At 36.8% G+C, this 19907-nt stretch overlaps 2 protein-coding genes across 2 annotated transcripts; one reads left to right on the top strand and one right to left on the bottom strand.

Moving 5' to 3' along the window:
* The first annotated feature begins 1613 nt into the window (after positions 1 to 1613).
* Positions 1614 to 4396, top strand: LOC121635680 (ribonuclease-like 3). The gene is given in 5 exon segments (XM_041978964.1): positions 1614 to 1799; positions 1927 to 1984; positions 2673 to 2733; positions 3779 to 4116; positions 4118 to 4396. Coding segments are annotated over 2 exon segments (504 nt in total). The 5' UTR covers positions 1614 to 1799; positions 1927 to 1984; positions 2673 to 2733; positions 3779 to 3783; the 3' UTR covers positions 4289 to 4396.
* Positions 4397 to 11268: 6872 nt separating this feature from the next.
* LOC121635672 lies at positions 11269 to 18482 on the bottom strand. Its single transcript, XM_041978956.1, has 11 exons — positions 18455 to 18482; positions 17954 to 18028; positions 17684 to 17862; positions 17014 to 17085; positions 16834 to 16914; positions 13135 to 13453; positions 12838 to 13016; positions 12685 to 12756; positions 12508 to 12591; positions 12144 to 12329; positions 11269 to 12061 (listed from the first exon to the last, which is right to left on the bottom strand). Exons 2-11 carry the CDS (start codon positions 18021 to 18023, stop codon positions 11930 to 11932), a joined length of 1374 nt encoding a protein of 457 aa, XP_041834890.1. The 5' UTR covers positions 18024 to 18028; positions 18455 to 18482; the 3' UTR covers positions 11269 to 11929.
* Between the last annotated feature and the right edge of the window lie 1425 nt (positions 18483 to 19907).

The following is a 19907-nucleotide window of genomic DNA, read 5'->3' as shown; positions in this document are numbered from 1 at the left end:
TGTTAATGAATTAAAAAGAAGAAAGAGTTGTGAAGTCCTGCATAAACTGATGTTGCAGCAGCTTCCTCTGCACTTTGTAGAGAGAAGAGTAAAAGTTTACTGCAGTGCCTTTTAAAAAATAATGAGATGTTTGTAGATATTTACATTTTAACAACCTTCTTTATATTTGTTATAAATCTGTTGTTATGAAACTTAATATAACAGCAGACACTTGACTGTAACCCTCTGATTGTTCTGCAGATCTAGCAGTTTCACTTTCAATAATTTTACTGCATTTCTTGTTAATTCTGTCTTATCAGTCCTTCTTCACCAAAGTGGAAAATTTCCAGTCTAAATCTTTATGGTCTCCATTTTTCTAAGTTTACTGACATAATATTAAGCAACAAACAAAACTAGGAAGTGAGAAAAATTATTTAGTCTAGTGCTGCTGTGTAATTTATGGCAGCCAGGAAGTGTAAAACAATGTGACATATGTCATGCCTTTAGTCTGGACTCTTCTAACATAATGTGACCCTCACATAGCCAGGATCACAGAGCTCACCATTTCTGTTAGCTATCACAATGTGTGACTTCACTGGACCTGTGTTATAATGAAATTAGACTTCAATAAATGTGTTTTCAAGACTTTGCTCGTCTTCTAAGACGTACATGCAGAGAAATGTACATTTTCACTTCCTGCAGTCATAGATTCTGATGAAACACCGGGTCATATCTTTGTAATTGTGTTTCCCGAACTTGTAAAAGTGTTTCAGAAAACTTTTACGTGAATGTAAAGTTGATTTGTCGTTGGTAAAAGTGTTCCAGCAGTGTATTCAGAGCTTTATAAAAATGTTTTGCAGTTGCACGTGTAAGTTTGCATCAACGATGGTAAAAGTTTTACACGTTATGTTTATCTGGATCTTATGTCAAATAGAGGCCCATGACAACATTACATTATGCTGTCATTCCACCTTTTAAAGATTTTGTGCCTTTTTGAAATAGAAAAAAACCTGAAACACTGTTACTTATCTGACATGGAAACACTTACATGAGTGGTATTACCCTCCTGCCACCTGTAGAAGTCTCCTCCTAAAGCACAATGGGTCCCTGCTCCGATTATGTGAGCAGAGTCTTACCCTTACTGAGGTGCTGGTGGACAGCATTTAATGAGGAAACAGCAGCTTACACACCTGATCAGAACATGAATTGTGCTTCAACTGTTTCACCTGCTAGAGTCACATAGGAGGCAGATTCCTGCTGTATCCTGACTGTTGTCTACATTCAACCTTTATATTATTTTTCATTTAAATGCTGTCACTTACTTCTGCTACTTCTTCATACTGGGTGTATTCTAAGTTAACACCTTTTGTTTGTGGTCAAGCATGTCTTGTTTGCTAGTTGCTATGTCAGAAAACTGTTTGTAGACTTGTCAAAACAAGTTTTAATTTTAGCTTGTCTGGTTCCTTCAAAGCAGCATGAAAATTCTATGTGGTTTTCTTTGTCACGAACACCAAGTGATTATGCATATTGATCATACGAGTCCCGAATAACCAGTCATGACTCCTTTAAACTAATTATGCATTAATGTACATCAAGCAAGACTAGAATTACTTCTTAATTTGGTATTATGTGGACAGCGTAGCCTGTTGATAGGTTAGTTAGAAAACACCTCCTACATTTCATTGTGTATTAAAGGACATGCAAACTGAAGGGAAACATTTCTGGAGAACTTTGTTTAAAAATCCATACGACCGACTGAACACAGAAGACTTTCTTCTTCTTTTGACTCCTGTTTTTCAACAGATTTTAACCTGATTCAGGTAAAAACCCATTTTAATGTTGTTGTCTTGAATGTTCAGTGAAGATTATTTTTATTTCTTGAATTGGAAATATAACATTATCATTTATATTTATTTATGTTTACTGTTGTTGACTTTGTCCTTTCAGCTCCATTTTTCAGGGCTGTAGGCTGAACTGCTGTGGGTGAACCAGCCAACTAACCAGTGTAAATATTTTTACTGATTTATGTCAATAGAAAAAGCATCCATGATTTTAACATTAAACAAAAAATAAACTTTTCTTAATTTCAACCTTCATTTAATCTATTTACTCCAAATCAGCTATTTTATTGATGAACTTCTTGTTTCTTGATTTTTTGTGTTTCCACTGGTTTTATTGGAAAGAACTTTAGTTAACTTCCTGGGTGGGCTGGGTGGTTGTTCATCTCAAGCTCGGGTCCTCTACCAGAATCCTGGGAGCTGGAGGATCCTACGCAGTATCTTAGCTACGTTACACACAGATTTTGTAACCAGGTCGACCAGGTACAGACCTGACCAGGAAAAACTAATGGACAAGAATTTTCTGTAGGATATAAATTTAGAGATCTCAGCTAACAGTTGAGGTTTTAACAGCCATCTCCAGCCTGCCGTATAATTATCACCCATTTGTTTGCAGATCACTCCGATGATGATAATGATGAAGCATGTGTCCCATAAAACAAATAGAAATGTAAAACAGATGTTCATGTGTAGACATTGTTAGAAAAATGCAAAACCACATCAGAACTGTGTGATCTGATCATGCAAAAGTTGAGAGTAGAAACAATGAAAGAACAACCTCTGATTAATGAGAATTACCAGATGCACTTCAGTTGACAGATGATTGAACTGTGTTCATGGTGTGTGTGGTTACAGAGGGACTTGAACCACTGCAGGTGAACCAAACAACCACTCCTCAGTCACACAGAAAAATCCGGTAAGTAACTTCACTTGGAAATGTCATTACATGTGCTTGGTAAGCCGTAGAGCAGCATTTCTACTCTGATTTAAACATTTAACAAGTACGAGCAGACTGGACTGGAGCTGTCATGAAGGCATCAAGGAAAAGCAGACACAATATCTGAAATATGTTTTTATTATAGAGCTAAAAGATTTAGAAACAGAGTAACAGTAGAACAACTTGGTAAATTAAATATTTTACAGATTTGGCTTCTATGTTTACATTTGCCTTTATTAAAACATATAATGCAGCTACCATAACCTGCAAAGTAAAAACATACAAATGAAGAGTAACATGTAAAGAATTTCCTCTTGTGGATTAAAAAAGTATTTCTGAATCTGAAATTGGGAGCAACAGGAATTTTAAATCTGAATATATATATATATATATATCTGTGTTAGAGACAAGAGTCTTGTGGCTACAACATCCAAAATACTGATCACAGCTGGGCTCGATACTTTCTTGATTAAACACCTGAATTATGTATCTCAGGAAGGAGACCTCTTCTGTAATTCAGATCATTTAAAAAAATATTTTAAATCTAAAAAAAAATAAAAAATTAATATCTAATAAATATTGGTGTTTTTTTTTCTTCTTGTCCTTTACTGTCTCAAAAACTATAAAGGGCTAAACTCTGACTCAGAATTATGAACTTTTTATCTGTTAGTGAGTAAAACTCTTGTGTTATTGTGACCAATCTGCACAGTTTCTGAGAGAAAACCTAAATTCTCATCTTTTTTTTGTCAGCTCTTATTTGTCAGTACTATATAATAAACTCACTTCAACTTGATATATACTTGAATTAAACTGATCAAAAATCTGGGCCAGAGAAAGCAGAATGAGGAAGTAAAATTTCTCATCTATTATCTGAAACACATGTTTTTTTTTTATGAAGCTCAATAATGGAGAGTTTCCACAGTAAAAACTTTACTCCAAACATAATGCCAAATCACTTAACTACCACAATCTTTGCTGTACTAAACTGACAAATCAATGAATATTTCTGTTTCTCTCCCACCAGGAAAAATGAAGATCCTCTTTGCCTGTTTGCTGCTGGTGCTGCTCGTTGCCACTGGGTTCTCAAAATCAAAAGGGAACAAAAAATCAGAAAAGACAACGCCCAATCCTAAACCAGCAGATAAGGAGACACAGAAATGTTATGAGAAGTTTAGGAGACAGCATATAGACAACAAAATGACTGCGGTAAAATGTGATTCGGAGATAGGGAAAAAGAAGATTTACAATAATGACAACAGCTGTAAGGAAACCAACACCTTCATCCTTGATGATCCAGCAAAAGTCAAATCTATTTGTAACGGTGATGGTGAATACGATGAAAAAACTAACATGACCAAAAGCAAGACAAGCATTCAAGATTGTTGTATGTGAACTAAACAATCAGGGAGCAAGAAAACCAAAATGTCAGTATAAGGGAAAAGAGCTCACTAACAGATTTGTTTCAGTCAGATGTCAACAGGGATTACCTGTGCACTTTGATGACGACATACTGGACTCTAAAGCATTATGCTGAGTTGCATCTACTTCAGAACCCTGTCAGTGAGGCAAAGCAATCTGAAATGTGATGCTGCATCTTCATTTAACCTTTGACTGTCTAAAATGAATAAAATTACAAATGTGAATTTGCGAGAAATGTTTTTATTTCATCATCAACAACATAAGGAGGATCAGGGCAGGGCGGAGCTAGACTCTTATAGATGGGGGGGGCAAGACTTTATCAGGGAGGCCATATACTAAACAAGGAAATTAATATGTTTAACACACACTCAGACACACTGCTGTGATAATTGTAGTCACATTAGAGAGTTGTGAGAAATAAAACCTCTTTCATCATGTGGAAACTTTTGCAACAAGTTCAAAAAGGTCCACATAGCTTGAAGGTCTATTTCAAGCTATGTGGAGCTTGAAGTGGTAACATGGGGACCAATAGATTCTCCTCCAGTAGTTCTGGTTTAATGTCTGGTGGCAGCGGTAGAATCCTTGTGTCTGACCACAATGGCTTGCTTGGTTAAGCCCATGTTAGGAGATGTTGGGCTGTAGCTCAGTCACTGCCAAGTTAATGTGAATACTGAGGTACTTTTTGAGCAACTTTAGAGTTTATTTTCAGCTCCAATATGAAAATCTTGATTAACCAAGTTCATATGAAGTCCATAAATACACTCACTGAAAACAAAACAAGACATGGTTTCCCCATGTTATTTTAAAACTAATTTAGTGTTACCATATAACTCGATTAGCACTACATCATGGCTTCAGGTTAACAATAGGTTAAAAGCCTTTCAAAGCATTGATAGTTGTACTTGCACAGAGACAAAATCTCCTCTACAAATGTGCAGCCTAACGTCAATCATTTTAAAGAATGAGTAATTGGAAAGGTATACCTTAAACTAGTGTAGTCACACTGGTGACCCATGCAAGTCCGGAAAGATGCCCTCCTTCTCTTTCAGTAACCTGTCAACCACCTGGGGTGTCCAGTCATATTTCAGAGGTTTGCTAGCTTCATTCATTGGCATCCTTCTCTTTAACATCTGCTTCTGTCTTGACGAGTGATGCCATCTGAAAGCCTCCATAATTTGTCTGCTGACATCTTTCAACCCTCCGACCCTTCAACACCAAGCCCTGAAAGAAGGCCAGACAGACATGACACAAAGAGCATAACTGCCATAAATACAGACTTCTCTGTTAGCTTTGTTAGTTGACACTCAGTTGTAGTGGGGCATGGGATGGCTTTTATAAAGTTGGTGATTGACAGGGGGCGCTGGAAAACCAAAGCTTGTCCCACTGCAAATCCCACCTGGAGGCACAGAAAAGCAGAGCAGAATAAGTAACATTAAAAAGTGGTTTATATATAAATCATCAAAATTCCATTTTCTATGATTTAAATGTGTTTTTATGAGAATAACATGTACAGCTCCCTCCTCTTGGAAATGCATCTATAATGTGTTTATATTAGTTTTGGAGCTAAAACTCACTTCTAGCAGAGTGACAGCTGATAAGCTTCCCACAAATGCCCAAAATAGGCCTGCATGGCCTTTAACCTCCACTTCTGCTCTGTCCTGGTGGAAAAGCATTGGAGACATAAATATTTTACAGGATGGAGTTATAAAATGTTTAAATGTTTAAATGATAAATAGGATGTTGTGTTAGGTTTTCTACCTTCTTTGCCGTGACAACAAGATGGACCAAGTAGGAGAAGAAACTCAGACCAGGAGCCAAAACTAAAGTCACCTAAGGACAAAGTCAGTATTACCAAATGAAACTGGTCTTATTGTTTGTACTTACTGTTGCTTGTAGAATGACATCTTCTAAACCTTGTGCATACAGAGGTCAAAGTAACAATACTGGCCTTAAAATCAAATGTGAAAATAAGCTTCCTGTTCATCTCGAGGGTTTTGCATGAAACTTATGTGAAACTCATCTATCTCACCACCCAAAATGAGCTGAAATGTTAGTTGTCTGCTCAGGAACTAAGTAAAATCTGGTAATAATGAAAACCGAATAAAACAGAATTTGAGTGAATGGATTAATACTGACCAGCAGTATGAATTTAGCTGAATAGCTGAATTTATAATTGTGCTCTTTTTCCTTTTGGCTCATCATCTTATGTTAGATTGTAAATCTAGAGGTGATTCTAGTGTCCCAGACAAAACTTCACAGGGACCCTCCAGCCAGCATTTATTACCCTTTTATTGTGATATTGAATACTTAACTATGACAATAACATGTTAATAATATTATCTTTAAAGGTGTTGTTGTTGCAATAAATTCCTCAAATGCAACTTTTGGATGTTCTTTGGCAGGTTTCAATGTTCTTCTACTTACTTCTACTTCATTATTTACTATTTTCATTTCGTTACACAGGGGCGATGTGATTTAACAAAGTTCCAGTAGATTAAACTATGTGCTGAATCCTGTATTATGACTCTTAAGGATTATATTTACAGCTTATATAGCACATAATAAATAAACAATTACAATTTTTAGAAGCATAAATCCTACTGGACACATTTGGAAAATAGAATATAAAAAACACTTGTACACAAAACACAATAACCTGAAATTGCTTAGTTATGTTACATAGCTTAGCAAGTTTTGTTCAATGACACATTTAACTCTTACCATAGTAAGTTAATCTCCCATGGAGCTGTTGTGAGGGACCGAGCTGGTGAAAGACATGGACACAGTTGGTTTTTAAAAGGAACGGGTTTTATTTACCCCCAAAATACTCACGAAACTGTTTTGGGCCCTTAAAAGAAGTCAAATGAACAAAAGTAAACAAAAGTACAACAATAACTCAGAAAACTTCAAACTAACTGTTTAACATGTAACTCAAAAGACACCAAACAAACACAAGAACCAAACTGACCTAACAAACATGAAACAAAGGGGCACTTACATACTGGCTGATCAGACCAGTCTAACACACATGAGGGGTTAACAAATACATTAAACAATGAGACAAAACCTGTTAGTTCACTTATTACTTAACAAAAGGAATTACCAAAAATGAAACAAGAAATCAAACTAATCAAAATCCAAACAACAAATCTAAATATTTAAAAGGTATGGAGGCAATTGATCTCCCCTCTGGAAGGAGCTGGCTTGGTCTAGGCCCATTGCACTTCCTGCTCCTTGGTTTCTACCGGTTGAGCTCACTTCCGCCCCCGAGCGTTCATAAGGCTCCCCCAGCTCCATTAAGAGAAAAGAATATATGTTAAATACACAGAACTTAAACAGAATTGAAAATACAATGGTGCTACAATGTGCTCCAGTCCTCTAGGAGGATCACACACTCAGCTTATCACATGCAGACGCTGGGCCTTAACATCAAGGTTGGCCTTTCATAAAGTAAAGAATTTATTTCCACATAAGTAAAATATATTCTTTGTTTACATCACTCACATCCATACAGTGTTTATATCTTTGTCAAGTCCATCTTTCACTAAAGACCAAAGTGGTGATCCCAGAAATCCTTTAATCACCAAAAACCTGATGTTGCTGCAGAAAAAGAGTTGTCCAAAATCCAATTCCAAACACGAACAAAGTTAACAGCTATGAGGATGATTTGACCGTGGTAGCAAATAAAGGTCTTGCTCCTAAATACTTGAACAGGTCATGGTTTGGAGCCTCTTTTGGATCAAAAAAGGTGGAGATGGTGGACTACACAAGCTTCCAAGATACAAGTCAGAGACTGATCCTCACCATCTGAATGAGGGTGTGTGATGCTCTGAAAACCTGATACAGTATATCCACGAACTTTCATGATGAGTTAAATGAGTAATTAGATGCATCCCAGTTAACATAAACTACACTGCACGCTGCATGATGATGATGTTGTGAACTCTACTAAGAAGCATAGTGGCTCATACAGACCAGCTCATATCTGATTTCTGCTGAGATAAATATTCATATTTATTTAAACAAGATTCATGCGTGTAGTGTTTCCTCATTCATCTCAGACTTCTAATTCTTGTTGAACAACATGTGGACCAACTATGACGACCTCACATCTCTGCTAGCAGTTACATTTTTATCTCATGTGAATGTTCTTCCATCTAATTTGTTACCTGCACTTCTTTAAACACCCATCACTGAGATGTGTGATCTCAGATCGACTGGTTCAGTTTATTTATAAAACCTTAAGTGTCAAAACTCCATGTTTACTTCAGTTCAATACTCATTACACACAACAGTGACAATAACTTATGTTAAAGTTCACGTTTATTTTTATAACACATTTACTGCAACCCGTTGCCCAAAGTGCTGAACAATAAAACAACTCCAACATAAAACTCTACACGGTAAAACAACAATGAAACACAAAAACTGGAATGAAAAGTAAAAGCTAGCAAATGTCAGTCTGAAATATGTTTGAAAGCCTGTGTAAAGAAGTGGGTCTTGACAAGGAATTAAAACCAGAAACAGACTGGGCAGCTCTAATGTGAAATGTTGCAGTTAAGTGTAAAAGAACCAGGACAGCAGGACTTCCAGACGCTGTAGTTAAAAGAAGGTCATTAAAAACTCTTAAAAGTACAGTTTCAGTACTGCAGAGGGACTTAAAACCTGACTGAAATTTTTCTAAAACTTCATTAAAATCTAAGTGAGCCTGTAAGTGTATGTGCACTATTTTATGTCACACTTTGATAGAACGGGAAGTTTAGAAATCAGCCTGTTGGTAAGAATGGAAGGATCCAAATTAGGTTTCTTTACAAGAGGCTGCACAAGAACATGTTTAAAAACGATTCGGACCCAGCCTGACGACAGCCCGATGGAGCTAAAAGTACTTTTAATTAGTTCTAATAGCTACATAAATGTCTTCATCCCAACAGCCCCGCATACGTCCGCCATTTTCCTTTCCAGTTTGCAGCATCTAATAACTGGAACCAGTTACTATAGAAACTAAAACTCATCTCCTCCATTCTGTAATCCTGTTTTAGAAACTTGTAGGAAAATATTGTGGTGGCTGCTTCTGCTGTTACGTACGTACGTCAGATATTAACTCATTGCTGCTACTTGTATGCACCAATGTTGCCTCTGGCCCAGGCCAACGTTTATTCAGATATATGATGAACCTGCATATCTCACACAGAGTGGCCTTTCTCTGGCCTATCTGTTCAGATATGATCCTCCATTTGGGTATTAAGTTACTCTTAATCAAATAGTTGTAGAGTTTATCTCCCATATCGTGATCTTCTTTTGAATAAGTTATAAAGCAGATATCATTGAGATATCCAGAAAACTACAACCAGCTAACAGAAGAAGAGCTTAAAGATACCAAGTTACTTAAGAGTCACATCTAAACCTGCAAAGTAAAAACACATAAATGAAGAGTAACATGTAAAAAATTTCCTCTTCTGGATTAAAAAGTATTTCTGAATGTGGGACCAAGAAGAATTTTAAATCTGAATATCTATCAGTATTAAAGACAAGACTCTTGTGGCTACAGCATCCAAAATACTGATCCCAGCTGTGCTCAATACCTTCTTGATTAAACACCTGAGGAATGTATTTCAGATGTTGAGCTGGAAGGAGACCTCTTCTGTAATTCAGATGATTTAAAACATGTTTTAATCTTGACTGGAAATAATTTATTGTAGTCATACTTAGTTTTTACTTGTGTTATGAAATACCAACTTCCACCAGCTTTAACTTGAGAATTTTTGGTCCATGTTCATGATTTATGGTTGAACTGCTCCACTCTGAGTCGAGAATTAAAGAGCGTTACTCATAATATTCAATCATTTGTGCACACATACAGTTTAACCACGACATGGTCACAGTTTAGATGCAGCTACACAGCTAGTCTTCATTTATTTACTAAATGTAAATGAACCTCACCACATAGGAGATCAGGTCCAGCCTTCTGAAGACAAAGCTATGATAAAAGAAATTGCATCACTTTCCATATATGAACAGAACTGTGTTAAATTATCTTCATTTAGTGAACTTGTCTAACTTGTTTTGCGTTATCTACTTGGATATTTCAAATGAAACTGACTTTAACTGATTTCTGTTCAGATAAGTTAGTCTTCATTCAAATGTCTAAGATATGCAAGTCTTTCCATCCACTTGGACACTATATAATAAACTCACTTCAGCTTGACTACAGCTTTAGAGACTTTCTTCACTGAAGTTCGTCACCAGTTGGTCATACAGCCAATTCATCCCTGGACCAGTGCATCCAGTCAACCATCTAACCAGTTACTGATCAGCTGAGCAAGAGAAAATAAAAGTAAATCATCTTTTCTTTGCACAAAATAACTAGTTTGGCTGTTGAAATCAAAACCAAAAAGAGGGAAATACTCATGTATTGTCTGTTTTTTTTTTTTTTTGTCTGTTTTTCTCCACCAGGAAATGATGAAGGTGCAGATTGCTTGTTTACTGCTGGTGCTGCTCTTTCCTGCTGTTCTCTGACAAACGTAAGAGGACTTTATAAGACAACACATACATAAAGAGATGTTACCTGATGACTGCACTCATGAGGTGGATCCTGTCAATAAAAAAGGAAAAGAAATAATATGCAAGGATAAAAATACTTTTATCTTTACAAGTATTGACAAGATTGTGGATTTGTGCAAAAATGTCAAATACAGGCTGATCCCAACCCCTAAATTTGACATTGTTTTATGTATAATAACTCATTTTATACCTTGTAAATACGAAGTTTGACAACTGGCCTTAAAATCAAATGTGAAGATGGACGTCCTGTTCACCTTCATGGTTTGGCTTGAAGTTCATGTGTCATCTACAAAATTACCTGAAATGTGGTTGTCTGTTAATAAACTAAGTTCAATCTGGTATTAATGAGAACAAAATCAGCAACAGGATTTAAGTGAATGATACTGAATAAACTTAAATAAAATGACTTAAATCCACATTTCTGTTGTTGATAATTTTGTTTACTGTTTTATTAGCAATGAATCACAAAAGAAACACTTTGTATTTGTAAAAAACACTTTCTTAAATGTTTTTTTTTTAATTTATAAATATTTATATAAATGTTTACAGGATGTTTTCCTTGGAGCAATATCAGGTATCAGTGTAAAGAATAAATGTTGTTTAGTATGTCAGTTCTGGAGGTTCAGGACCAGCAATGTGATCATCAACAACAATTTAGAAAATGTAAAAACTCTGTCATTAGACAGATGGATTAATACTGACCAGTGCAGCAGTTTATTTAATCATTTTTAGTTTACTTCCATGGCATTTCAACCAACTAACTGATAACTAGCTGATAACTAAAGCAGAACAAAAAGAAGAGCTAAATAAGTTAATAAATTATCTTATTTGCTCTTATTTCATAATCTTATTAAAAGATTTACACTGAATTACTTATTTAGTTGTGATAGTCAGTTAATTATTTTTTAAAATCTTTAATTTGATGTTATATGGACAACTGACAAGTTAAAGTTAATTGTTAGATTACTTTTTTTTTTCATTTTTTAAATGTCTTTACAGAAAATGCGTTTAAAATGAAAGACAGTTTTTCTTATGTAGTTGCAAGACATTTTATAGTTTACAATGTTTTTTTTTTAAATATTGTTTAAGTGCACTTTAATATACAAACAGAATAATAAAAGGGGTTATGCTGAAGTGTCTTGATATCTCCCTTTCTTGAAAAAGGTAAGTGCAGTAAGCTTCATTTCTCTCCTCCTCATATGTTGAGTTTGGCATCGGCATCCTTCTCTTTAACATCTGCTTCTGTCTTGACAAGTGATGCCATCTGAAAGCCTCCATAATTTGTCTGCTGGCGTTTTTCAACCCTCCAACCCTTCAACACCAAGCCCTGAAAATAAAATAGCACCAATGTGTTGTTTAATCAAAGTACACAACAGCTCTCTTTGATCACATAAGGACAGTGAACTCACCATCTCCACCAGGTTCAGAAGGCCAGACAGACATGACACAAAGAGCACGATTGCCATAAATACAGACTTCTCTGTTGGCTTTGGTAGATGACACTCAGTTGTAGTGGGGCATGGGATGGCTTTTACAAAGTTGGTGATTGACAGGGGGCGCTGGAAAACCAAAGCTTGTCCCACTGCAAATCCCACCTGGAGGCACAGAAAATCAGGGCAGAATAAGCAACATTAAAAAGTGGTTTATATATAAATCATCAAAATTCCATTTTCTATATTTTAAATGTGTTTTTATGAGAATAACATGTACAGCTCCCTCCTCTTGGAAATGCATCTATAATGTGTTTATATTAGTTTTGGAGCTAAAACTCACTTCTAGCAGAATGACAGCTGATAAGCTTCCCACATATGCCCGAAGTAGGCCTGCATGGCCTTTAACCTCCACTTCTGCTCTGTCCTGGTAGAAAAGCATTGGAGACATGAAAAATTTTACAGAATGGAGCTATAAAATGTTTAAATGATTAATAGGATCTTGTGTTAGGTTTTCTACCTTCTTTGCCGTGACAACAAGATGGACCAAGTAGGAGAAGAAAATCAGACCAGGAGCCAAAACTAAAGTCACCTAAGGACAAAGTCAGTATTACCAAATGAAACTGGTCTTATTGTTTGTACTTACTGTTGCTTGTGTTGTATTTCTAAGCACCTGCAGTGTCCAGTACTGATACAAAGAAAAGGGGAAGATTGTGTTAAAAGCAGCTTGACTGCAGCCTGGCTGCATAGATTCACAGACAAAGTGTTTTAATTCGTTGTCCCACACTGGCTTCACCGCTGCCCCGACAATAATGAGTCGGATCAGCTGCAACACTGGTAGGATGGTTTTACCTTGGAGACAGATAATAAGATTCACTAGGATTAGATGCTTCTTATGCATGTTTTTCTGGCTCTGATGACCCATCTCTGTATATTTTTATCACTTTCATTTCCTGTTTTCTGTCCATACCCAAGAATCCAGCACAGGAGTTCCACAGAGCCAGCAGCTGAACTGGGAAGCTCTGACTCTCCTCCACCTCTGGCTCTGATTGCAGGGCCTCTGCACCGTCCTCCTGGCTCGGTTTGCACCACAACACATAAACGACCTCCAGCACACACAGCAGGATGGAGATGCAGGAAGCTGCAAACACAGTTACCAGGAACACAGACTTCTCGGGTGCACGGGGAACAACACAATCAGTTGTGTGAAAACAGGGTTTGCTTTCACATCGATGACGAGTTTCAATCTGGAAGCCATAGAGTAAAAACTGAACCAGGACAGACCCAACCTGTAAAAAAAAAGACAATTTTACCTATGAATTCACAACAAAGATAACATGCCATGATGCGTTCAGGGTCCTTGCTGTAGTTTTGCTACTACTGACAGCTGTTCTGAGATCAAGCCTGGACCCAGTAGGATTCCTGTGTTAGTTAGTAAAATAAGGAATCGAACACGGTCAGCTTGTGGGGTGAATCGATCTAATCTGTTAACTGTACCTTGTATAACTCAGAATACAACAGAGACCAGTGTAAACCTCATAAAACTAGCTGTACTAAATGTTAGATCTCTGTCCAACAAGTCACTGTTAGTTAATGACTTCATCTTTTCTCACAGTTTAGATTTTCTTTTTCTGACAGAAACATGGTTAACAGAAGACACAAGTGCTACAGTTTTTAATGAAACAGCATCCCCTCATTTTAGTTTTATGAATAAATGTCGAAATGGGAGGAAAGGGGGAGGAGAAGCTGCCTTATTTAAAGATTCATTCCAGTGTAAAGAAATTTCATTTGCTGATTTTACTTCTTTTGAATATCTTAGTTTTATTTTAAAGGACATTCCTAAAATCCTATTTCTAATCATCTACAGGTGTCCAGGACTCTGTGTAAATTTTATTGATGAATTTTCTGAATTATTGTCGGTTATCTCTACTGATTTTAACCATTTCATCTTAACTGGGGATTTTAACATTCACATAGATAACATGACGGATGGTAATGTCAAGGAATTTTGTTCCATATTGGACATGTTTGGTTTGTGGCAACATGTAAAAGAACCGACCCACATTCTAGGTCACATTCTGGACCTGGTTATTTCAGGGTGTTGATATTTCTTCTGTTGCGGTCACTGACTTGGCCTTGTCTGACCATTTTTGTATTTTGTTTGATTTACTGATCACTCAGAATGTCCAACCAACCTGCTCCTCGGTTAGGAAGAGGTACATTAATGAAAGAACAAGTGCCAAGTTTGTGGAGGCCATAGCTATGTTACCAACAACCAGTGCAGAGTCAGTTGATGGACTCCTGGATCATTTCAATCTGAAAATCTTGAATGTAATGGATGCTGTTGCATCGATAAGAATCAAGAGCACTTTGAGCAAACAGAAAACACCATGGAGAAACACCACTGTGGTCACCAGCCTAAAAAGAGAATGCAGAAAAACTGAGCGGAAATGGCGGAAAAATAAACTTCAAATTCGCTATGAGCTGTACAAACAAAGCCTGCGTAACTATAACAATGAGCTTGTGCAAGGACCAGAGAGCTGCATTTATCTGAAATGATTAACAGGAATGTCAACAGTTCTCGCACTCTGTTTGCTATGATTGAAAAACTTACTAATCCTCCTATACAGATAAGCCCAGAGCTCCTTTCCACTGAGAAATGCAACCAATTTGCAAACTTTTTTAGCCAAAAAATTAAAACAATCAGACAAAATAATAATTCCACACAGTCACACAAGAAAATTAGTCTGTGTCTAAAACCCGGAAATAATTCTGATGTCATGTCGCAATTTAAAATGGCGAATTTAAAAGTCCTACAAGAAACAGTTTGGCATTTGGAATCAACAACATGCACTCTGGACATGATACCATCAGACTTTTTAAAAACAGTTTTTACCTCAGTAGAAAGTGATCTACTGATAGTTAACAGCTCACTGGCATCAGGCATTTTTCCCAAGTCACTAAAGATAGCCGCTATTAAACCACTCCTAAAGAAAAGGACTCTAGACGCCTCTATAATGAACAACTATAGACCTGTCTCTAACCTCTCTTTTATTTCCAAGATTATTGAAAAAGTTGTATTTCACCAGCTTAATGACTTTTTAAATGAAAGTGGAAATCTTGATAAATTTCAGTCCGGCTTCCGACCTCATCACAGCACTGAAACAGCTCTGGTCAAAGTGTTAAATGACATTAGGATGAATACTGATTCTGGTCAAGTATCAGTCCTGGTTCTGTTGGATCTCAGTGCTGCGTTTGATACTGTAGATCACAGAATCCTGTTGCACAGGCTGGAAAACTGGGTTGGACTTTCTGGAGCGGTTCTTAACTGGTTTAGGTCCTATTTAGAAGGCCGGAGTTATTTTGTTACGATCGGCAGCTGTGAATCTGAGCGAGTAGCCATGACTTGTGGAGTCCCCCAGGGGTCAGTCCTTGGGCCTCTTCTGTTCAACTTGTATATGCTCCCTTTGGGTCAAATATTACAGAACTATAGCATTAATTATCAAAGTTATGCAGATGATACACAACTTTATGTGTCTCTGTCACCAGATAACTGCAGCCCAATAGACTTATTGTGTCAGTGTCTGGAGCAAATAAACACCTGGATGAAGGAGAATTTCCTACAATTAAATGAAGACAAAACTGAGATTATTCTGTTTGGTAGCAAAGAGAAGAGGGTCGGCATTGGTAAACACCTGGAGACTCGGGCTCTTAAAATCACCAACCAAGTTCGTAACCTGGGAGTGTTGATAGACTCAGATCTGACTTTCAGCAGCCACATCAAAGCTGTCACTAAGACAGCTTTTTACCAGCTCAGAAACTTCAACAGAATTAAAAGTTTAGTCTCCCAGAAAGACCAAGAGAAACTCATCCATGCATTCATCTCCAGTAGACTGGATTACTGTAATGGTCTTTTAACAGGACTTCCTAAAAAGAGCATTAAACATCTGCAGCTCAGCCAGAACGCTGCTGCTAGAGTTTTAACCAGGACTAAGAGATCTGAACACATCACACCAGTTTTGAAATCTTTACACTGGCTTCCAGTCAGTCACAGAATAGATTTTAAAACCCTTCTGCTTGTTTACAAATCCCAGAATGGTTTAGGCCCAGAATACATCTGTGATATGTTCAGAGAATATAAACCTAGCAGAGCTCTTAGATCCAAAGACTCTGGTCAACTAGTCCAAACCAGAGTCCAGACTAAACATGGAGAAGCAGCATTTAGCTGTTATGCTGCAAACAAATGGAACAAACTGCCAGTGGAGATTAAACTTTCCTCAAATGTAGACATTTTTAAATCTAGATTAAAAACATTTCTTTTCTCATGCGCCTATGCATGAAGTCTGCACGGTAACTTTTTTAACTTATCTTGCTTTTAATCATTTTAATGTAATTTATTATTTTATTGTGATTATGTGTTGATGCCTTTTACTATTTTAAATATCTGTAATGTCTTTGTTTTATGTAAAGCACTTTGAATTGTCCTGTACATGAAATGTGCCATACAAATAAACTGCCTTGCCTTGCCTTAAATATATTACTTTACTGGCAGTTATATAACAAGACTGTGACAAGAAATGGACATATTTCTTTGTTTGTAAAACTTTGATCTTTATTATATTAAATCTATTCATTATTATGGTATTAAGTATGTGAATTGAAGCCTCACCTCTACCAGTATGACAGAAGCCATACAAGCCAGATATGCCCTCCGAATGTGAGCTTTGACTTTGACTCCCCCAATCCTCACCTTCAGGAGAATAGAAAAGTACCATTTTTATAGATCCCCTGATTACCTATGGACTTCAACTGAAATTTTATCTTATCTTCATAAATCCTTACCCCTTACCTGGTTTTCCTGGTTGATGAGGTGGATTAGGTGGAGGAGAAAGACAAGACCTGGAGCCAAAACCAGAAGCAGCTGAAGTAAAGTTGAAGCTCTGTTAGCATTTTAATTTCATGACACAGCATGGTTAGTTGCACAGTTCATTTAACCACCATCCTTGTCCCAGTATTCCTGCACAGGAAGGTAAATCACTTTTTTTTCCTCTATAGGAGAGCAGCACAATTTAAATCAGATAATTTAAAGTGAATTAACTCGTCTGCATAGTGTCACCAGAAGGTGACGGTATAGAAAGCATTGTTTGTGGTTGTCATTCAGTAGAAGAAGTAGTGGTCCTAAACTGAAGTACGTGATTTTAAAAAGCCATTATTCCAAATGGGCATCAAGTCTTATGTGAAACAGCTAAAAGCCAACTCATACATGTGATCATATATGAACATCGGATTGCAAATAAACATATAAACTCATGTATGTGTACATGTAAACTCTTTCTCTTTAGTAAAAAAATTTTTATGCAATCTCCATGAACCATTTCTTATTCACATCTAATGTGTGCCAGTCAAATGTAGCATCAGAAACTAGATAATATGGATTCATATCCAGAGGAATGTTGACAGATTTGGTTCATTTTCAGTCAGAAATATTTGTTTTAGAAACATTAGTGAAATATTGTCACCTGTAGTGTCCACAAACGCATGGGGGATACAGGCATGAGCTTATCTAAACAGCCCAAATTACAGCCTTGACTTTGTGTATTGCAGACAAAGTCCGAATCGTCGCCATGCCAGGCAGTTTGTGCTGCAGCTCCCACTGTCACCAGTCTGATGAGCAGGAACACAGGCAGCACTGATCGACCTGGTTGGAAACAAGCTCCATCATATCTCGTTCTAATCCCTGAATATTAAATCTCTAGTTTAAAAGCTGAGAGAAATAAAAAGGAATTTACCAATAAAAGTTGCTTGTGATTGCCATTTGAATAGCAAGTAGCTCAGGAAACTCAGTTTTTGGCTCTTCATTGTCTCTGTAATGAGAAAGAAACACAAATAGCTTGTTGTATCTGCTTGACAGAGGGGTCGAGGTATTTGGTATCAGCTTGTCCAGTAATATCAACATTTTATGGTAACAACAAACTTGCCCCTCCTATTTCCTCCAAATGTTTTCCATCTCTCTGTGGAACTGTGCTTGGAATTTTTCCAAAGAGCAGCAACAATCCAGGATCACACAACTTTCAGTCTGAACCTCCTCACCACAAAATAAACTTTTCAACAAACTAAAGTTTTTTATTCTCAGAAAAATAAACTCAGATTAGTTCAGTTTGAATTAAATTAAGATTAAAACAGAAAGTGGTGGAATAAAAGATCAAGACTATTAAGACTGTTGTAATTTTAAGCATAGAAATGTGGAGCTTATGTAGTTATGATAGAAGATAAAATCAGTTGTTACTCACCCAGCTTGTGTCTGGCCTCCTTGTTATAAATACTATAACTAGTGTGATGTTTTACATATCACTGGATGGTCCTCCCATAGGGGAAGCCTGCCAATTTTTTTTTTTGTGTGTGTGTGTATGTATGTGTGTGGGTGTATTTCTGGAAGTCAGTGTTGGGATCTGCCAGAGGAATGAAGTGTATTTTGTAACTGGTACGGCATCTTTTGCTAAATGTAAACTGATGTCTTTTGGTTTAATGTTTGTTGTTAAAGGTGTGCAGACAGTATAAATAGCCCCGTGGAATAAAGAGAATTGTTCAGTGATAATGGTTAACACACTGTTTAAGCCTTATGCTCCAGCTCTGGCAAACATGTTCCCTACAAGGGTTAGGTTTAGTAAACACAATCTGTCTTTCCACTGCTTCACTGATGATGTCTGGGTCTTTTCCTTGGATAAGCAGATCGTTGTAGTTGTTAAAAAGAGCTTCTTCAAGCTGAACAACAATAGTAGGGATGAGTAATATTCCAGGAAAAACACGCCATGCACTTCACACATTTTAACAGGAAAATTACCCACGAGGGATGTTAGCAGTTCTGTTCCTGTTAGTTTGAAATATCAGTCATTATCATTCCTGTCCTCATCATACTTTCACTTCTTTCTCATCTCAGCCTGATTTATTGAACCTAACAAGTGGCATAAAATCATTCTTTTTTCATGTTGCAGGTTTTACCCACTAGTATATCCTTTAAAACATGGTGGGTGAGATGAGTTACTGGAGGGGTTCTCACTCCTGCTTGGGGGGAGAGCTCCAGCAGGTTCCTACTTTAAGTGAGGTTGACCGTTTCTGTGCCATTCTTTCATTGTTGCAGGTGGAACGTGGGATCCTGTACCTGAAGGTTTCCACGGGCCTGGTTACTTGTAATGAAACAGCGCCCTCTGCAGTTAATAGAAAAGAATTTATTTGTATTTTTGAGTCTTCATGATGTATATTCTCTATAATACTAAATAACCAATCATTAATTAATCGTTCAATAATCAGTTATTGTATTATATATAAAATTTTGACAGATTTGTTGAACAAATTTCATACTCTTGCTAGAATTTGCACCTGGAGTCTTCCACCCAGAGGATGGCTGTGCTACTGTTACACCACAAGAGTTTTTTTTTTTGTTGTTGTTGTTCTTTTTCACAAACACCTCATTTTCAGAGGATGATTTCTTTTTCTTTTCTCTTTGTAGAATTATATTTTTACATGTTGCCAACTTGCAAATGATATATCCTTTTGTAAAACAACTTAGGACAGTATTAGCTCTTAAGGAAAACAAACACTTAAAATAAAACAAAATTTTACATGTAGACCTTTACAGTTTCAGAGTGAATTTTTCCACTGTGTGATCTTGTGTGATGAAGGACAGTACCATTTTCCCTGTAGCTGTGTATGGCCAGTAATTTTGCTCTTTGCTTACCACACATT

This window comes from Melanotaenia boesemani, chromosome 24 (genome assembly GCF_017639745.1).
Source record: "Melanotaenia boesemani isolate fMelBoe1 chromosome 24, fMelBoe1.pri, whole genome shotgun sequence".
Classification (NCBI taxonomy): Eukaryota; Metazoa; Chordata; class Actinopteri; order Atheriniformes; family Melanotaeniidae; genus Melanotaenia; species Melanotaenia boesemani.
This window is presented reverse-complemented; position numbering and strand designations above follow the sequence as displayed.

Bases quoted from the DNA above. Each gene is read 5' to 3' on its own strand.
- LOC121635672 (XM_041978956.1), bottom strand. From the start codon at position 18,023: ATGAAGAGCCAAAAACTGAGTTTCCTGAGCTACTTGCTATTCAAATGG. The intron at 17,863-17,953 runs GTAAATTCCTTT...GTTTCCAACCAG, and splicing joins ATCACAAGCAACTTTTATTG to GTCGATCAGTGCTGCCTGTG. The intron at 12,062-12,143 runs GTGAGTTCACTG...TTTTATTTTCAG, and splicing joins TTCTGAACCTGGTGGAGATG to GGCTTGGTGTTGAAGGGTTG.